The following is a 21,106-nucleotide window of genomic DNA, read 5'->3' as shown; positions in this document are numbered from 1 at the left end:
CAAATAGGAAGCAGCAATCCAAGAACAAACAAAAATAAGCCAAGAAATTACCTTTTTAAAGTGTTTTCCAAATGGACAGTTTCTTGCCTTGCTCTCTTAATTTCACTTGTTATATTAATAAGAAATTCTTCAAATCTTGTCAATGTCCTGACATCTGTTTGCTGTAACGTTTTCCATAGCTCAGCAAGTTGCTCTTTGGTGAGAGAACTAAAAGGGAAATACACTTTTCACAATCAATCCAAAATCAAACCAGCTCATTTTGAGACAAGAGACAAGATTGAGACACATTGAGACAAGAGTCTCTCTGTTTGTTAGTGCACAAACATTCAAGAGAGTGCCTTTCTCATTGTTTTGCAAATAGACAAATAAGAAATCTTGTTTATGTAAAAAAATTATAGAGGTTGTACATACTTATTTGTATCCAATTTTTAAGTAAGCACTGTATACAAAGAATGTTCCTACAGTTCTTGAGATATGCGGACTTTACCGAGAGATAAAGAAATGGGCGTTGCAAATCTACTTGAGTTTTCAGACAAATCATCAAATGTATATTAATAATTAGACCCATCTTGCACACCATACCCAGTGTAGTCAGACAGGTGCCAAGATGACAGTAAAATACATTCACTTTCTACAGAATCAGTTTATTCTATTCAGACTGATGACAGATTTTAGGAACTTTATACATAATTTACAATCAAATTTATTAAGATGTGATAGCCACAAGTCAATTTTAAAGAACTTTTGTTTAGTAAAAAGCACGTACAACTCTATTTCTGGGTATGAAATCATGAAACCATGCTGCCAAGTCAATTGGCAGAATTACAAAAACTTGATCATGTACAGGAGAAGTAGCAGGCTTTATTGAGTGAGTTAAGCTTGTAAAGAGAGTTGCTTCTTTATTTATGAATATTATGTTAGGCTGATCTGCAAGTGTAGACTTTAGTGAACTGTGATTGAATTCTAGGTATTTCCAATGTCAGTTAACCATGGTAGGTGAGAAATTTCAAGTTTTACATCCATTATTTTTATATGCTATCTCTAATGGTTGATGCTCTAGAGAGTCCCCATCTCCACAGCGTAACAGCTGTATCTCATCGTACATTTAATTACAAGTTGAATTACATATTTTGTCACATACAAACTTGACAAACAACGTATGTATGCAAGTATGTAAGTTAAATATGTGTAAAATGCTAAGAAATTGGAAGGTTTTATTGATACACAGCTTATCGATATAACAAGTTTTGTGTGACTCCAGTCAACTGAAACAGCAAGAAAATATTAATGAAATAAACTGGGAGAATAGAAGGTGCTTACTCTGCGATGCATTCATCTATATTGTTGATTAGAAGCTTAGCGTTCGAGTCCAACTGCTCAACTGATGGTTGCTTTACAAATGTTATCACATCGGTGCTACAATATTTGGGGTCATTATCAGCGCCATACTGATTAAAGCTCCCTTGACGACCAAACTCTGCCTGCTCATGGTCGTCGAATGAGTCGTCCAAGTATTCGCTAAAGCCAGTTGTGAATTCATGAATAGTTAAAAATCCATTTTGATCGTCATCTAGCTGGTCGAAAATCAAAATCAACTGATCCTTCGTCAATCCTAGAGTCTTCATCAATCGCAACAAATCGGTCTTGGTTACGTAGCCTTTACTTCCTTCGTCACAAAGGTCAAACAGCTCCCTCGCCTTCTCTTGTCGTTTCCTCTCTTCCGGGTTTAAGTCCTCCTGGTGTTCAACTCCGAGAAATACCCCAAATCCACCAATAAACTCATCAAGTGTTAGAAACTTATTTTCATCTGTATCAAGTTTCACAAAAGCAGATTGCACTTGGTCGGAACTCAAGGCCAATTCTTTTGTAAGTTCCAGTAGATCTTCCTGTGTGATATATCCTTTGCCATCTTTGTCACAAACTTTAAATAATTCTGTAGCTTTCTGCGCCAGTATCTCCTTCAAATCATCCTGGCCAAAATTTGCATAATCCATGTTTGTATCGCTGTGAATAAATACAGGTTTTAGTAAAGGGTTGAAAGAGTTGCAAGCGCATTTTCAAAGGCCTACTACGTCTGTAACACAATGGTGCTACGCTTCATGGAGCACCGTTGGTAATGGAAACTTTTGTATTCCCCGCGAGAAATCAAAATTATAAACAACTAAGATGGCGGAAAACAAAATGGCTACCATTAACCGCATGACAAGCACGAGCGTCGATAGAATAAGCAAACTCTGCTCTTTTTACTTGATAAATATAAAAAGGCTGCGGAAGATGGGATGGGGTGGAAAGGCAAAGGAGCAAGTGCCTCCCTCTCCCTCATGCTAATGGCATTTATGGTTATTAAGGAAATACTACATCACTTTCTGGTTGTAGTGCCGTTTCATTATCATTTGCGTGCTCTTAGCTGTTGACATTTGATGTAACCTATGACTCAATTATTTTTGCCTTAATAAACTCTCAGTGTACAGAAAGATGAACACAATTAAATTTCTTGTATCTCCCACTGTCCCTGTATCTCAAGCCCAATACCCCCCAATACCTAGCTTTGCCCACCAACAACACTTTCATATAATATTCTTTCGGCTTCATTAAGACCGCAGTATGCTACCAAAATTTGCAATAAACTACCACTGCAATTGCTCAATTTCTCTTTATGCTGTCCTAATTTTGGTATAGCTCTGAACTATGGAGCTTGAGTGAATTTGTTTTAAAATCGAACAACAATTTATTACATGCCCACTAATTGACAAAGGATGATTAGAAACCGTCTACCAATAATTGAACACTATTTGGCCTAGTCTTTTGTTATACATGTGTTAAACCTTTTAATTTTTTCAATAGGGAACAATTCTTGTCTTTTCCATTTTTGAAACAATTCAGCTTCAAACCTGTACGCAGTTTTCTTGCGTCACGCAGACTTTACATTTCCTCTATTTGTAAAGTTTGCACTCAGGCTGAAAGACAATTAGATCTTCTCACAAAATCAACGTAAAAGGAAATGGGAAATACATTGGCCAACACGATACGTAATTTTTCGCCCCGCTATTCAGTTCCTTGTTATTTTATGTGAAAAATGTTTTAATCTGAAAGAGCGATTTATACGTTGTAAAGATTGGTAATTAAACCATTCAGACAAGAACACAAAATTCCCATCTCTTTGATTCTAGCAAACATATGGAAAATAGTGAGTTTCAAACTTACACTTGCTCGTATCTGGAAGCCTCAGACAACAGTTTTGAACTTCCAGCGTTAGTATGTTGTGGTGGTGTTACGCGTATTTTAATTAGTGTCACAAAGGAATCGCAAATTCTTATTGTTGGATCGAAAGTAAATCATCGAGGAAAAATGTCATTTAATGGTCCATTGATGAGGCAAAGGTTTGAACAGAGGCATTGTGCAAGCATTGTTACCTTGAGCTATTATCATACTGGATAATTGATTTATTATTGTAAACAATAAACCATCTAGATATTAGTCGACGAGCCATGTGGGCAGATAATATTGTACGCTTAAATGCCAAAAATAGAAAGCAAATTAAATGCATGGCTACCTAGGCACCAAATTTATACTCTTATTTTCAATTTTCCTCTTAAACTGGCTGCAGGGTTTGCTAATTTTCGATACAGTTGTTTTAGTGATAACTTCATGTACATTGGCATATGATCTTTCTTCATGAAAATGTAGTGTGAGCATTTAAAACTTTACATAGCCTCATTAACTCTTCACAACCAATCCAAAGAAACGAATGACGTCACAAGGAAGTGTAGGGGTTCCTTAGAAACGACTTTTTGATAACAAGCTTGCTTCACCCACCTAACTGAGAAGGAGGTATATAAATATAGAGCAGGCCGCAGTAGGACGACATAATCTCCAGAAGTAGTCCTTATTTACAGACCAAAGTGCTTCATTTTGGAAAACGCATATCAATTCTTACAAACCCTAAAAAGACCCAAGAATGCCGGAGATTTCAATTGGGAAACAAACCTTGCAGAGTTTTGGAACAAAAGCCACCAGCACTACAAATCATTTGACTTAAGGTTTCCTCTCCATAACTCTTTCATTTTCAGACGCAGGATCATTTATGGGGCAGAGCGTTTTAACCAATACGGAAGCTAAACTTTGCACGCTTTAAATGACGCAAAACCAGCTATTTTCCGTGATATTAGTCGTTATTTCCTTATCATGATAAATGTGTGAATTTGGCTTGTGTTTTTCCACGATTCTTCTCAAAACGTGCTCGTTCCTGATCGTTCTTTCTCTGTGCCTATATTTATCCAGCTGTTTGGACACCAGTAACGACAAAAGGGTGTTTGAGAAAATCTAGAGCAAGTCGGTACTTATCAGACCCAGACTTTTGGAAGCTAACAGAACTGCTAATTTTGACTGTCTTTGCCTACCCCTTTTTTAACCGGACTAAAACTCACAAAGGCTTTTAAGGAAATGGGAGGGACGCCGCGGAGAGGTGATGTCATGATAAAAGTCCTTTTCGACCCCTCTTTTGTTTAACGTCGTTTCATTTAATGAAAGGATTCCCCAATTTTTGTCAAAAAATCAGTTATCGTATTTTATAGTTCTAATGAAATTTCTTTTTTCCTGTTCATTGTGCCTTTTGGTTCCAGGCATTTTTTGTCCAAAACCTTTAAAAACCTTGATTTTCTCAAACATCGTCAATAAGGATCTCAAAGACACTAATCCTAAACATAAGCAAGCTAAAGTAGTTCTTAGAAAAAAAATTCAATAAGATTAATCATCATAATTGTTTGTTTATCTAAATCAGACAGCCTGCATTATCAAACCTGAGAAAACTGCTTGATTGTTTCTGGGAAAGGGCAGTCGTCACTGACAGATCTTAATCAGCCTTTAAAAATGTATTGCGAATCTTTAAAATCTTTGATTTTGCTTGCTGAGAGTGCCAAGAACATAAAAAGAACATTTACATTTTGGGTTTTAGTATTGAGCAAGAAAACAATCTAAAAGGACGGACATAAATGCCTTCCCCCGTGTACAACAACAGAGCACGTGTAGCAGATTGCTTCTTCTACGACAGTTCATTCATTTTGCTATTTTTTATATTCCTTCCCTTTTTCCAGCTTTCATTTCATCTCAGTGAACAGTATTCAAACGACATAACTAAACGTTCTTATTTCAATATTTTTCATATCTATAAAATTAAATGCTCTTCAAAAGTTTAGCTATATCATATTAGTTCAATTTGTTTTGAAAAGGTCATTTTAACACCGACTGCAGCCACAGACTGCATTATGTTGTTTGCTTTTAGGTAGTTTTTGAGACACTGAGAAGCTATGGTTATCGAACTTTTAAGGCTGGTTTGTCTTGTCACCCGCAAACCGAGGTGACGTTTATCAAAAACTGAAGAATAAATCACATAATAACATAACTTACCCGTCATCATTGTTGTCGCCAACGCCATTCGTGAAAACTTCTTCATCCATGGAAACAGTTTCGTCTGCATCAACAACATTTGTTAGATTTTCAAGACCTTCTTCGAAATCTTTGAAAGTAAGCACAGTTCTTCCCTTTTTACTCAATGCAAGAAAGATCGATTGTATTTCCTCTTGAGTCAAATTGAACTCGCCACCCACTGACTGCAAATCTTCTTGGGTTATAAAGCCTTTCCCATTTCTGTCTATATAGTCAAAGAGCTGCGAAGAATCTGATATTTCTTGGTGATTAAAACTTTTGCTTGAGACTTGTCGCGTCCCGAGAAATACGTCAAACCCCTCCATGAACTCATCTAGACTTAGTGATCCATTTTTGTCTTTATCAAGATAATAGAACGCGTTGTTCACTTCTTCTTTCGTCAAAGCAATTTCCTTTGTTAGTCGAAACAGCTCTTCTCGTGTGACGTAACCCTTCTTTTCTTCGTCACAAATACTGAAAAGGCGCCTTATTCGAGAACTGACTTTTCGCTTGTGCATCGACTGTCTGATGTGTACACGACGAAATGCTTTCTTCTCTAAGGTGATAGAGCTCATTCTTTTCACACTGAGTCATGCAATGTACCTGTTCAGAGAAAAAAGAAAAAGCTGAAATGTCACAGACGCAATATCGTCGCTCTTCACTACATTAAAGAGCCTATCGAATATTCATTAGGCCCCTTTATAATGCGATGAGAAAAACTAATGAACATAAATAATCAGTAAATGTAACTTCTGTTATCGGACACCACACAGTTATGGACACATTCCAATAACAGAAATCAACCAATTGCAAAAACTGCAAAACTGAGCTTTTCCAAGGATATACGACTCTTATAAACAACTAATGAATATAAAGGCGATATCAAATCTCTGAATGGATTAGCCCAAAAATTAATTTCCAGATTGGTCTACAATGGCTTTGATTTACGAAAACTGACAAAAGGCTCCTTAAGAAAATCCCCGAAAAAAACAATAAAATTCTCCTATGAGGGGCTTGGCACTGGAATAGCTTGAGTCCATACGGGCGGCCAGTTGAATATTTTTAAAAGTTTTTTGTGTGTGTAAGCACTTTAATACTTGTGTTGAGTTGGTTTTATGATTCTTAGTAGAAAAAAATTGTAGAAAATGTAACTATGAAAGGCAATTAAAGGCTGAGAGCATCAAAACTGCGATTTGGTACATAGGAATTACTGTTTTATTTTGCAAGCGTTGAAAGGCTACGCTCCGCAATGATGTTAAATGAACTGAAATGACCGTCTCCCAATAACAGATATCACAAAGTGGCGGGGACACCGCTCAATCGAAAAACACTTTTTTCTCGAGTTGTTTTACTGCTGTCAGTGCTTGTTGGTTTTGATACATCGTTATGATAGAATATTTTATTGTACTGTTTTTTTTAATACTGGTAGGCGCAGTTCATTTATACAGACAAATTCTTGAAGATTTGAAAATAAAGCAAATTTATATGAAGATGAAAAATCTGAGATGAAAAGTCAGTATCAGCTAAATATATAATTGGCATTTGACGAACTTTTGAATAGAATATGCCAATGACTATGATTAAACGAATGACTTGACTGCATTTTAGCGCCATATTCAACGTTCCTAGCCTAGGATTTTAGCGCCAAAATCAATTTTTAACTTGTCATAAAATATTTGTTAATCAAGACGTAGCAAAGGTTAACTAAGGTTTCAAGTAAAGAAAAAATATTATAAATGAACAGAATTTGAAATGAACCTAGGCCTATATTAGGTAACACGAATGCTTTATACCATATCAAAGAAGCCGGAAAAACAGCAGAATGACACCGAATATCCTCTGCCATGTATTGTAAATCAAGAACCATTTTAATTCAGTTAAAGTCAGCCTTCGTTGAGATCTGGTTTTTCTAAATCGTGACAGGACATTGGTTGTGATCCCCGATTTGCGAGACTCATAATGCTCAACCTTCCTTGTGCCGGTAAAATTCATAACTGAACTTTGGCGCCAACTGCCAACACTTTCTCAACCGAAGAGTCTGGGTCCAAGTTCTAAGATTCAAGCCTAGATCTGCGAGTAATCGCGGGAATTGTACGTGTCATTTTGTATGTTGAATTACTCAGATGTGTTTCTAGACTAAAATTGGTGATTGCCACATCGCCACCTACAAAAATTTTAAAAGTGGTCCCCTCGTAAGTAAACATTTCAAAATTTATGCATCAATCATACGCGTAAGTTTTGCTGATTCAAAACAATGACATCTCCTGGGCCCCAGGGGCGCCTACCCTGGAGTGAAGGGGCTGCAGTTGCAGCTGCTCCTCCTGCCTTCTTCCAGCAGGGGCAGAGGGGGCAAGCAGTGCCCTTAAATATTCGCTTCCAAGTTAATTTCCATAAAAAATTCAAAAAAATAAAAAATCTCGTTCTCTGCTGACGGTCATTGAAAATGGAAAATTCTTTTCCAGAAAATGATAATAAACTTCAAAAGCAACAGTTTCTGATAAGATTCTGACTATTTTGTCCATCACCAGAACAAGAATGTCACGCTAAGTTCATGCTTACTATAAATATAATGAAATAATATAATAAAATTATATAATAAAAAACATGCCGTTGTAAACAATTATTTGATTTACATTAGATTATTGTGACTATTTTTTTCCATTCTACACTCTCATTGATTCTGCAACCATAGAGACTAAGCGAAAAATCAAAGTCTTCCAGCCAGCCCATTTTTAATTTTCATGATTTTCGTAAAACCAAACTTTTCTGATAATGACGAGGCCATTTAATACCCACTTGCATGGAGAACTTTGTCAACCTATGACTATGTTTAGAGTCTTTGATAGGAAAAATCCCAGCTATGTGGGTGGAACAGGTCGATGCCAATATTTTATTTTGCACCCGTCCCCCAACCCCTCACAAATAATCGGTTATGGTAGTGGAAAAAATTATACTATTTGCCCTTAGAACCAACACTGCCCCTGCTAGGCCCCACTGAATGACCGACATTTACGTTCAGCCATTGAAATTGTCTTAAGGAAAATTATGCATTGCACATCACCGACAATGCAAAAAGTAGCAACCAACAAGAAGCAACTTGAGCCTCGAAGCCTCAAATAAATTGATGAGCTGTTTGCAAATTATAGAAATTCTCAGGCTTAGCAAAAATGAACAAGCACAACTCCACGAAGATCTCCTAGCGTTTTCTGCAATTTTACCACAAAATCACTCGAAACATTGAAGATGACGCAATATTAATTGAAATTTTTGCTATGGGAGAGGACGAAGTAGGACAACATGAAGGATTGGCAAAAAAAGTTCGATATATTCCTTGTTTGAAGCGGGGAGTCTTATGCAAGTTGAAAAACTGTTGACTGTCTGAAACAATTTTTTCGATTGTCAAAAAGAATCTAGAAATGTAGATACTTTACTTTCAGAGCCCCAAAGACACCCTGGAAGAATTGCAAGGGCTATGATCATTATCCTCGACAAAAAATATAATCGTTTATCATTTTACTGATTCGAATTGTACCTATGATGAAAAGAAAATCGTGTCTGGCATTTTACAAAACTCTGATAAGCGGGGGATAAGCCAAAAAGGGTAGAAGCTGGATGGTTCAAGCTTGTTTTGAATTTTTAATCAGCTAGAAAACAAATACAATATAATTACTGTTTTTATTGTTTTGACCGTTTTACTGAGACTTGACTAGGAGTACCACGGTGGAGGGCTCGGGGGCTCATTCTCTTTGTTAAAATCTAGAAGCTTCTTTGTCAAGCATTGTTTGAATGAATTTTGTGTTGCCAACTCTTTAGTATGCTATAGATTTGTCGGTGAATGAGCAATACCCTTTTCCTGAGTCCCTTGTTATTTGGGTGTGATCATGAGTGGGGCATCTAGAAGTTGGCTTGAGGCACCTCTGGGCTTGAAATATTTTCAATTATATTTAACCCTGGTTTTTGTGAATTTTATCATTAATTTTTTCGTTATTATGTAAGTGGCAATGGTGAGTGTACAATAAAGCTGTAATAAAAGTGTTGTTACCATATCATTGTTATGTAAATGATCGATATTTACGATATTTACGTTACGATATTATATAAAATTTACGTTGAAATAAACTAATGATAAGCTCATTTGAAACCATTAAAAGTTGTCATTTATAATATAGTTATACTTAACAGTAGAATCATCGGAAGTTCTGAAAGGGTATAATATCGATTTTCAGTATCAAATGCTCAACAATGATAGAAAACAATGAGCAATGTTTTTGCCTACAACGCAACATAGGCAATGTCACGTGATATTTTGGCGCGCTTTTGTGGAAAACGTCAGTTCTCTGTACGCGAACTTTCTTTCGCAGAAGAAGTACAACGAAACAGACGTTTGTGTGATTTGTAGAAGAAATTCGTTACCTTGAGAGTTTTATTAAGGTAATTTTCAATCTTAATTAGAGCGGCAAGCACCCAAAAACACTCTGAAACTGATGTCTCTAACTATTTTCTTATTTGAAGATTGAAGCTTCATGAAAAATGTCAATGATGTGCTTTCAAGGTAAAAATATAGATATCCTACGCCATCGAAAGTTAACAAATTACTTTTTATGTTTATTCAGCTTTGTGGATTGAGCTTACTTTATAGTCTTTTTAGAAATAATACTATACTTGGTATAGTAAGAATTTTGGCCTTCCTTGGTCTTCAAAGGATTAACCATTGTTTCAGCAATTTTTTTCATTTACAGAAAAAATGGAAATTTGTGACGAAGAAGAGCTAACGGAGTATGAGATTATCAGGCAAAGAAATATTATTCACAACTACGAGTTCATGAAAAGTTGTGGTAAATATCGCCTTATTTTACTATGTAACACGGGGCGCCTGCACAAGATGAAGGCAGGAGGGGCAGTGTTGGAAAATAATAACAACAAGAATCAAATGTAAATCAAATAATTGTTTACTTCGGCGTGTTTTTTATATCAAGGCATAAACTAAGCGCTAAGCGTGACATCCTTGTTCCGAAGATGAGCAAAATAGTCAGTACCTTATAAGAAACTGTTGGATTTTGAAGTTTATTATCGTCTTCTGAAAAATAACTTTTCGTTATCAGAGACCGACAGCAAAAAAGGGAGATTTTTCTAATTTTTGAATTTCTAATGGAGATTAACATGACGAGAGTGGCTAAACTAGTCATAAATTATGTCAAGATTCTTTAATCTTTTCTTAGGAGGGAATATTTAAGGGCACCGCTTGCCCCCTCTGCCCCTCCCGGAAGAGGGCAGCTGCCCCTCCAGGGTAGGCGCCCCTGTATGTAACCAAAACCATTAAGCTATTTTTTTATTAAAAAAGTTTTCTCTAGAAATTACATGTGGTTTAATAAACAATGCAAATTTTTTTACAGGGCTCCCTGTTAAGCCATTGCTGTATGTCAAGAGAAAAAAAGTTGAAAATGTTTCCGATGAAGACTATTTTTCAACTGGCTCAGAGAGTGATAAAGAAGACAAGCCTTGGTTTCCCAATCAAACCGAAGCTAAAAAACAGAAAATTGAACAAGAGAAAAGCGTCGATAAAAGGTTCAAACCAGGTAAGAGAAAGTTAAATAGTATTTTGGTCGTGGGTAATGACGGTTAGCCTATTTTAGAATAAAGTTTTTCAAACAAGCATGAAAATGTTATCATAAAATCTGTAGAGGCCTAGTTATGTTCATGTAATTTATAAAGATATATCCTTTTTTTAAGATCTTTTTGTTATCCGTTATGTTTTATAACGGTGTTATGGTTATCCTTGGCGATTGGTGAACTGAATAGGCCCATAGCTTCATTTCACATTCTTCCCGCCAAAGATCTAGCAAGTCCTAATTTTGTTCCATTTTTTTATACATTTTGCTTGGCGGCGTAAAACGGCGTGAATATTAAGGAGGCAAAGACTATCAGCAGTGAAATCTGAGCTTTCTGAAAAAGACCCATGAATATTTTCAACGCTTATACTAAGAGCTCCCAAACAAAAAAGCAGAAGCAGCAGCTAAATTTCTTTGTAAACAATATTGGGCAAGATTTTTCTCGAATATAAAAGTGCTGCCCTAATACTTTGGAAATAAAATTGCAATAAATATATGAAAGATGAAGCTATCCCTTTTATACATAAAGATATTTCCAAGCTATAAGTAATGTTTTTATTCTAAATTTTTCAACGTCACTAAAAGATAAGTTCTGGGAGCTAATGGACGGATGGGATTTCCAGGCCACATGAAAGATTAACTAGCAAGCCTGTACGAGGAACAGGAAGCAGCAGTGAGAACGAGCAATGGAGACACTGCATGGTTTAGCATAGGAATGCGACAGGGTCAAAAACCGAGATACAGCTTTTTGTTTGGGGGCAGCCCTGATAAATATTTTGCAAATTTTGCAAAATAAGATGCCGTATTTTGCAAAATAAAAGTATTTCACTTATGCTACTCAAGTTTTTTGAGGGGCCAAACCTCCCCCGAGCCCCTGGTATATCGGTCCTTGGACTGGGTTGTGTTGCTCTGCCAATGCTCTACAACATCTACACCGAGGACATAATAGCCCCCGATAATGAGAACGATTTTTAGCGATGGGCAAGAAGGCATCAAAATAGGGGTTTATGATTGAGTAATCTTAGGTTTGCAGATGACACAGCCGTGTTTAGTAATACAAATAGAAGGTCGCGAAAACATGATCAGACAAGCGAAAGAAGACAGGACAGTAAAGGGTTTGCTGCTAAATCCCAAGAAGACTAAGATCATGGTATAGACAAATACCAAACAGACTTCAGCACAATAAAACTAGATGGCACTGAGGAAGTGAATGATCTTGTTTATCTTGGATTCACCATCAATACCATGGGCAGCAGCAGTCAAGAAATACGAAAAATGCTTGCAATGGCCAGGAATATGGTCTAAAGCATGATCGCCAAATGGCAGTGATGTGCCTAGACAATTTTGCTTGGGGGGGGGGGGGGGGCGTTCAGAAAAAAGTGACCAACTTTACTTTTTTGACCGACTATTTCTCCATAGAAAATTCATTAACAACTAAACAGATTATCATATACACACTTAATGATAACAAAGTAAGAGCAAATAATGGCATGAAAGTATAGGGAAATTAAGTTTGCAGAAACTAATAATTCTGGATTTCGCGTTTGTGGGTCAATCCATGAGCATCTTTTTGCGAAAAACCAATTTTAGGTTAGTCTGCAAAAATAAATTGCAGCTCATTTAAATTTCTGACTTCTGATAACAAGAAAAAAAAAAGAATACAAGGTCTCTTCAAAAGCCTTTACTTCAAATTCCGCGCACGATTTCGCGGGAAACGTTTTTTATCCATAAATTTCAAAATTATTGTTCTTTCGTTCCCCGCGCTGAAAAAATACTTTACAGTCTTGTAGGGAGGTTTTCAGGCCTCAATTGGCCAACAGGGTGAGTGAGACAACCTTCATTTGCCTACAAGTTTGAATATTCACCGAAAAGCACCCACACATGGCTAAAAGTGCTCGTTTAAAACGCTCAAAATTGAATTTTACAGTAGCTCAGCCTCAGCTGATTCTTAATTTATTCTTAACTGTTGACCAATTTTTAGGCTCGTTTTCTCATAAAATTGTTCTTATAAAAAAAATTGTTTTACATAAAGGGAAGTTGACTACGACCAACCATGACCAACAAAATAAATGAATTAGAGATTGAAATTGGTCAAACTTCCTTATTAACGCTAAGGTTCCAGCTGCATGACCATCTTTCTTGAAGTTTGCAGACATTGAAGGGAGGGGGGGGGGCTGATGCTGTTGCTTCATGTGGAAGTGAGTCATGGCCGCTAACTAAACAGGATGAGAAATGGATTGATTCCTTTGAGATGTGGGCCTACAGAAGACTTCTGAGGGTGAGCTTGACAGATAGAAGAACAAATAGTTGGGTTTTAGAGAATGTTGGTCATGACACTCCGTAAGAACATCAGTGCACGGAAAATGCATTATTTCGGTCATGTTATGAGGAGAGCGGTTTAGAGAGGACATCGATTCAAGGCAGCACAGAAGATAAAGAAGACCAGGATATGCATATGGAGGCAGAACCTAGATATGCCAGGTTTTGTGGAAATGTCCCCTAACTTTTCTCGGAGAGGCCCCTAACTTCAATGGATATAAATTGATATATGTTTTATCATATTTCGTACATATTACTTGAAGAAGAAGTGGGTTTGCATTACCTCTCTATAGACGTTTCCCTCTAGAAATTTTAATCATAGAAATTTTTAGTTTAGTTATCATCCTTTGGATAGATTTCTGCCTGCTGGATTTCAGATTTAGTGCACGTAAATAATGTGGATTAAAGATGAGTTCAAAAATCAGCCATAAAAAAATTGGCTAAACGAAAGACAACTTTGCGTGAGACTTTTATTGCATCTTGTTTATGATGTTGCGGATAGACCTGAAGCTGTGGCTAATATTGTCGTCTTTTGATGAATGCATCTAATGCTGTTGCTGTGTTTAAATTGGCACTGAGCAGATAATGCAAGACACCTTTGGTATTTTTCTATAAATATCTATAAGTCCAAAATGGCGAGCCTCATTTTCTGTGGGAAAAGGCAGTGGTAAAATATCTTTTTCGTAGACAGGTGAAAAAGATTTGAATTGAATTGTCTACTGTCCGTGTGGTTAAACAAGAATGCATTTGTGAAACATAAGGAAGATTTCAGAAACTTTTTGAACAAGTTCAAAAAGTTGCACCAAATTATGAGTAACTCTTGCCCTCAAAACATGCACCGATGAAATACGTAAGGCGGTTGAAAATGGTTTACTGCATCCCTACAACATCCATGCAAATAGTCATAATTGAAGGATTTAAGTGAAAAAGTTCTATAATGTTGATAAGTATGTCAGTGCATTGGCTCGAGTAATTATGGCAAGAGAGAGAAAGCGGAGGAAGGGAGAAGAAGATGCAAAAGAGAAGAGAAAGAGAGGAAAAGATTAAAGAAGATACTGAAAGACTAGCATAGAAAAAGAGATAAAGTTGAGAAAACGAATATTCACAGGAAAAGAGCAAGTTATTTGAGGATAGGAAATAAATGCTGAAAGTGTTTTGGCATTTTGGAAGTGTATCGAAAAGACAGCGAAATTGCATAATTGGTGGTAATTATGTTTCCGGTGAATGCAAAAAGTATCAATGTCCAATACACTGTTCTTGAGCTTACCTTCGATGCTAAACTTAAATACTAGCTCGCTTTACACAAAGTTTATCTAAAAACAGCAAGCAGTGGTTGCTATAAAAAACAGCAAGCTCTAAACTCTAAGAAAATCACAAAAAATATTATTATCTTCCTTGTTTCGTCGAAAAAGTATTTTGTATTTCATATACAGTAAACTATTTAGATAGCTTTCATCTTGTGACCTTGCTTGCTTTGTCGATGAAAGGCCAAATTTCAAATTAAATGCCCAGTTTCAAATTAAATGCCCAGTTTCAAAATGGCTGATAGTCAAGTGAAATCTTTAGATAAATCAACACTTATGTCTATCTACGTTTAAAGGCTCTTTCAACATATCTTTTTATGAAATCGTTGTTATCAAAGTAGCTGGGGAGCCAACCGTCGCGTTAGACTTGTAAGGTTTTCAAAAGACGTTTTTTGAGATTTTTTTACATTACAGTTTTCAAGAGAGTACGAGAGCCATGTAAGATATTTGGATTATCAACTCAACAAAGCGAGATACGCAAAGTATGTAAAAGATCTTATTTATCGTTCGCTTTGAGCATAAACTAAGTTTTTCCCCATAAAGCAGCTATGTCCTCTATCATTGCATCCTTTTCTTAATATTTTTTAATAAGTATGATTCATTTACTATAAAGATCAACAAAATAGCATGAACATTGTCATTTTAATTTGAGATTTTTGAACATTATATACAACAGCAGGCAAAAGGCTTATCAAACAAATAAATCTATCCATCTGTTGGAAATACAGTCTACCCCCCCCCCCCCCCCCCCGTTTCCTTTAACTATTGCCAATTTTTGTAAATAATTCTTAAGAGTACTGTTTGCTCTTGCTGTAAAGGAAGTTGAAGATGCTTTGAAAAGCTCAGCCATACCTGGCTTAGAACAGAATGATACCGAATACTGTAATAAAAAGCCATCAAATTCAGCTGCAAAGAAAATAACTCCAATAAGGAAAAGGAAAGCAGACAGGACAACATCATTTGAAAAGTCAGCACCAGAAAATGAAATTAATCAAAGGAGATACCCAAAGCGAAAAGAAAGAGTTAATTATGTAGAAGCAGAGGTTCCTGACGATGACCATTATCTATGTAAGTATGTACACTGGGGTCACAAAAGTATGGAAACGGTGCTAAAATGGCGGCTCCCAAAAGCCAAGGGCCCAAGCCGACAGGTTTTCAAAACAGAAGTTCAGCGAGCCGCCATTTTGACCTACCGTTTCCATACTTTTGCCACCCCAGTGTACATGAATTTATTGTTTCCTTCTCTGTTATGAAGTGCTCATCGCCGTAGAGGCAGCGCTGTACACGCTTTAATATGGAACAAGATGATCCATGATCGCAACTATGAGTTTTACGCTTAATACGATCATCTGTAACCATGAAGTATCTTATGTAACTCATGCTTTTTAAAGAAGAGTAGCTGATCAATTTAAGCAACAGAAAGTTGTGCAATCTGGGAAATTTTAAATTCTTTAGAGATCCATGAAGTCTCCAAATGACTTTTTCGAATTTACAAACTGGATGTAGAGGGGTGTGGCTCTCCACGCCCTAAACTTGAAGGTCAAGATTAGTGGTCTACTTGACTATATCTACTACTATACCGTACTCGTATTTGGACTTTGTGAAATGATTTGAGATATTCTTATGTTTTATGAAATGCTGTTTAAGCTTTAACTTAAAATCTCAATGTTTAGCCATTTTTGCAATAACATGTCACTTCTTGCAAATAAGTTAACCCCGAACATTATATTTTGGATTCGTCTTTGCAAGAAGTAACATTTTACAAAGTGAGAGAAAACCAAGTAATGATACAGATTTTCACAGTAGATCACGACACATAAATAGTCTAGCATTCCATTTCAGTTTGCGAAGAGTGTGCCGATTTCAATTATGGTGAATGCCCTGTACATGGTCCTTTGTTTCCTGTCGAAGATTCCTTGGTAACGAATACTGAAACTACAGAAACAAAAGCGCGTGCATCATTACCTGATGGACTAGAAATAAGAAATTCAAAAATAAAAAACGCTGGAAATGGTGTCTTTGCCTTGAAAGAAATTGAAAGTGGCACCAGATTTGGACCATATCAAGGGAAGAAGGTACACAGGTCATTGGTTCACGATGGAAGAGATACGAGTTATATGTGGGAGGTAAAATAATTTCAGAATCTTTTGATAAAAATACATTCTTTGCAAATGCGTGGAATAATTCATCAAACAATATGACGTTCCTAAATGTATTCTTTGCAGATAATGCGTGATGGTGAAATTTGCTATTATATCGACGGAAAAGATGAAAGTATTGGCAACTGGCTGCGATTCATCAACTGTGCAAGAACAGAGAGTGAGCAAAACCTGGTTGCCTATCAATACCACAATGATATATATTACAGGTATTAGATTCATTTGATGTAACAGATGTAGCTTGAAATAAAGATGTCAGAAATTCTTGCTTTGATAAGTTGTCTTCCCTTTCTAAAATTTACACCTCCATACAAAACTGTGCTGTCTTTAAGGCCAAGTTTTTGAGAGACAAACGTAAGCAGTTTTTATGTTAATGTCAATAAAATCGAAAAAGAAACGCATAGAGCAAACTAAATTTTAGATTTGAGATCTAATTTCTACATTAATCTGTGTCTCATGCTATTGCGTGAATTTTGTGCAGAGTATACAAGAATGTATGCATTGGCGATGAGCTTTTAGTTTGGTATGGAGATGAATATGCAGTTGAGCTTGGAATTGAAAATGAAGTCAAGCAGCAGGAGCAGCAACCATGGTTTGACAAGAGTATGTTATTACTGAGAAGTATTATTCTTTGTGCAACTTTGCGATGTTTGTATCCAATAATGAAGAAAACCTACTAATAGATTATTGAAGTAAAATCAATTTTAACTAGGTGATGTATTGTGCAGGAAATGTCATGAAAAGAATACAAATTAAACTGTGATGAAGACTTCTGGAAAGTTTTGTGCCTAGAATATTCGTTTGCTTCCCGCTTTGCTAAAAAAATATTTTCCGCCAGAACATTGAGTTTCTTTTGCTTTCAGGTAAAATAGCCTTTTGCAGCAATTGTGAGAACTGTTTCAGCTCTGAATACATCGAGAAACACCGAAAATGGTGCTTAACAAGAAATGTCGATTTAAACTCAGGACACGATGATTTGGCAAAAAACATATCCAGCTTGAAAAAATTAAAGAAGATATTTTCCAAAGTAGCATCAAAGAATAATGGAAATATAAATCAGTTTGGGGGCAAACTTTCAACTAAAATGCCAGTAGCTGAATCAAAGAAATCCAAGACCGCCCCTTTCCAATCCAAATCCAAGGACAATAAAGAACACAAGCCATACATTTGTGATAAATGTGGAAAAGGATTTAGTACATCAGGTAGCCTTGATACACATAAACGGATTCATACGGGAGAGAAGCCATATATTTGTGATACATGTGGAAAAGGATTTACTCAATTGGGTAGCCTCAATAAACATAAACGGATTCATACGGGAGAGAAGCCATACATTTGTGATAAATGTGGAAAAGGATTTAGTACATCAGGTAGCCTTGATACACATAAACGGATTCATACGGGAGAGAAGCCATATATTTGTGATACATGTGGAAAAGGATTTACTCAATTGGGTAGCCTCAATAAACATAAACGGATTCATACGGGAGAGAAGCCATACATTTGTGTTACATGTGGAAAAGGATTTACTGAATCGGGTCACCTCGACGCACATAAACGGATTCATACGGGAGAGAAGCCATACATTTGTGATACATGTGGAAAAGGATTTAGTACATCAGGTAGCCTTGATACACATAAACGGATTCATACGGGAGAGAAGCCATACATTTGTGATACATGTGGAAAAGGATTTACTAAATCGGGTGACCTCAATACACATAAACGGATTCATACGGGAGAGAAGCCATACATTTGTGATACATGTGGAAAAGGATTTACTACACCAGGTAACCTTGATACACATAAACGGATTCATACGGGAGAGAAACCATACATTTGTGATACATGTGGAAAAGGATTTACTGTGCCTAGAAGTCTGCAAGCTCATCAAAGGACTCATTTCAAAGACTAAATTAGGACAAGGTAAAAGGTTGTGGTAAATTTTTATCTTTTTTTAATTATTTATATTGATGATTCATTTATTTCAAGCTGGCATACAGACAAGCTGATTCATGCGGAAAATCTTAAAAGCTCTAAAAAGAAAAAAATATTTAGAAACCTATTTATGAGAGAAGACAAAAATTTCATGACAATTTTATTTCAAGAGAATTTTCAAATGATAAAAATTTCATGTTAAAATTTCATTTAACTTCAGTTAAGAAGCCCAAAATCAAATTCTATGTTCCTTTATGCCATAAAAATTGAAAGTTTACATAAGTAGCAAACACAATTCTTTTTCTAATCACAAAATGAAACAACTGCAGTTAAGGCTGATTGGACAAAATTCAGAATGGAAGTTCTATCTCCCCTTGCAATTTTTAATGTGTCAAATTTTACTTACAGTTTATTTGTTAAATAATGAATTATCTTTTTGAAAATTATCTAGTTGTACTATTTGAAAATTATATGTTTAATTGCTCATTATAGCTCTTAAAGCACCAATACATGAGCTAATAAAATCTAAAACGGTATGAAACGGGAATACTCAGGGCAAACTTTCTGGTGTCTGCGATTTTTATGAATTGATTTTAATTTCAATTAATTAAGTTCAATAATAACTTCCCTAGTTAATAGTTAGTAGTAGAATTATATTGTTCTTCGTTCAAATTTATTGCTGCTTTAATATTTAAAGTAACCATCTGAGATTGTTAAATGCTGAATGAAACTGAGCATTGTTTTGTTGCTTTTCTACAGATGTTGTCTAGAGACTCCAGTTATCTAGAGAAATACGTTCAGATATTCCATAATTTAGCTTAATATAACGGTCAATTTCACGTAACGATTTTTACAAAACGATTAGCTCGAAGGCATGAATATCGACAACTTGCTGAAAGATTCTATGAAAAAGTTTCTTCACAAAGAAGGGCAAAATGAAACACTTAGGTCCCTTTTGAATTTCTTCAACAAGAAAAACTTGACTTTGATTGCTTTTTTAAGCTGTTTGGGTAGACAGCTCAGTTAAAAGAACCAGTATAGAAACATTTCATTTTCGATTCAACTTGAACTACGATTACAAATTTCACTACTGCAAGGTAATGTGTAATTGATATAATAACGATAAATGTAAGTAAACTGTACCAGGAAAAATTTTTTTTAGATAAATAACGACGTTTCGAGCATAGCCTGTTATCACTTGAAGGGCTAAAGCTGACTATGCTCCAAACGTCTTTATTTATTCTAAAAATTATTTTACAATTTACTTACATTTATCGTTATTATAGCATTATATTGTACCGCACGCAATCTAGTATATTAATGTGTAATTGGAAAGCCTGGTTTTGCAAGAAAAACAATTACAAGAGTGAGTTAAAAATTGCCAGATATCATTACCTAAAAATTTATGATTACTTAAACCGGAAGTAAAGTTGGATTTGTCATAGAAAGTTTGGCGATGAGTTGCGCACATTTCAAGAAAGGTTTCACAAGATTTGTCGAAAATTCCAAGAGCGCTGGTGGAAAGGTAACAAAATACTGATTTGAACCTACGCTCTAGATCAGGGGTCGGCAACCCGCGGCCCGCGGGCCAGATGCGGCCCGGAAGGTACTTTTGTGTGGCCCGGAAGGCCCCTGTTAACCTGTAAATAATGTGGCCCAATGCGCGAGTGTCAGCTCGATATTGATTCAGTGATCTTAGATTCTTGCCTAGATTAGCATTCCTCGTTAACATTACTAGTCACTCGAACAAGCTCAAGAAGAAGCTTCAAGGCCATTGCCATTTTGTGAATGTCATGTATGAACATGTCATGTTCCTGCTTATGCTGCATCTTTGGAGAACTCGGCTGAATCAATGGAGCTTGGTTCACTTTCCATCTTCAAATGGAGTTGATCGAGCTGCAGGGTACCAGTGAATTGAAACAGAAATAGAAGGAAACTCAGATAATCCCGTTTTATATGGAGTATGTCCATGGTGGATGATGGTTCATATCAAGGTCTGGTGCAGCATGCCAAGAAGATGTGTTGCATGTTTGGAAGTACTTCTCTCCTTTGCGAAAGTCTCTTCTCAAAGATGAAGCATGTGAAGAGTCGACTGCGATCTCGCATGACTGATCAGCACCTTGAAGGCAACTTGCGGCTGCCAACATCAACAATTCTGCCAAATATTGAGAAGTTGGCCAAGGACGTGCAGACTAATGGGCAACAAGGAAGTTGCCCATTAGCTTCTTGTAATACACTGAACAGTGAACATGTACTTTACATCTATGTTTGTATTTACGTACAGCTTCCACGTTACAGTACATTTTCCGATAGACACATTTTTATTGATTAGATTAGTAGTTAGGTTATTAAA

At 36.2% G+C, this 21,106-nt stretch overlaps 2 protein-coding genes across 3 annotated transcripts in view; one reads left to right on the top strand and one right to left on the bottom strand.

Moving 5' to 3' along the window:
• Window positions 1-21,106, bottom strand: part of LOC135680740 (EF-hand calcium-binding domain-containing protein 4B) — a 41,420-nt gene that overhangs the window by 17,544 nt on the left and 2,770 nt on the right. For both annotated transcript variants that reach the window (XM_065194891.2, XM_065194892.2), the window contains exons 2-4: window positions 5,407-6,027; window positions 1,321-2,004; window positions 52-207 (exon numbers count right to left, since the gene is read on the bottom strand). In XM_065194891.2, coding sequence (XP_065050963.2) covers window positions 52-207; window positions 1,321-2,004; window positions 5,407-5,999 — 1,433 coding nt within the window. In that variant the 5' untranslated portion in view covers window positions 6,000-6,027. The remainder of the gene's footprint in view (window positions 1-51; window positions 208-1,320; window positions 2,005-5,406; window positions 6,028-21,106) is intronic.
• LOC135680743 (histone-lysine N-methyltransferase PRDM9) lies at window positions 8,527-20,610 on the top strand. Its single transcript, XM_065194898.2, has 9 exons — window positions 8,527-9,855; window positions 10,164-10,259; window positions 10,818-11,000; window positions 15,071-15,138; window positions 15,475-15,724; window positions 16,499-16,782; window positions 16,882-17,024; window positions 17,297-17,418; window positions 17,679-20,610. The coding sequence occupies exons 2-9, from the start codon at window positions 10,169-10,171 to the stop codon at window positions 18,728-18,730; spliced, it is 2,193 nt and encodes a 730-aa protein (XP_065050970.2). The 5' UTR covers window positions 8,527-9,855; window positions 10,164-10,168; the 3' UTR covers window positions 18,731-20,610.

Source organism: Rhopilema esculentum, chromosome 18 (genome assembly GCF_057945365.1).
Source record: "Rhopilema esculentum isolate cy_ngs chromosome 18, ASM5794536v1, whole genome shotgun sequence".
Lineage (NCBI taxonomy): Eukaryota > Metazoa > Cnidaria > Scyphozoa > Rhizostomeae > Rhizostomatidae > Rhopilema > Rhopilema esculentum.
The sequence above is the reverse complement of the archived record's forward strand: the minus strand, read 5'-3'. Positions and strand labels throughout refer to the sequence as shown.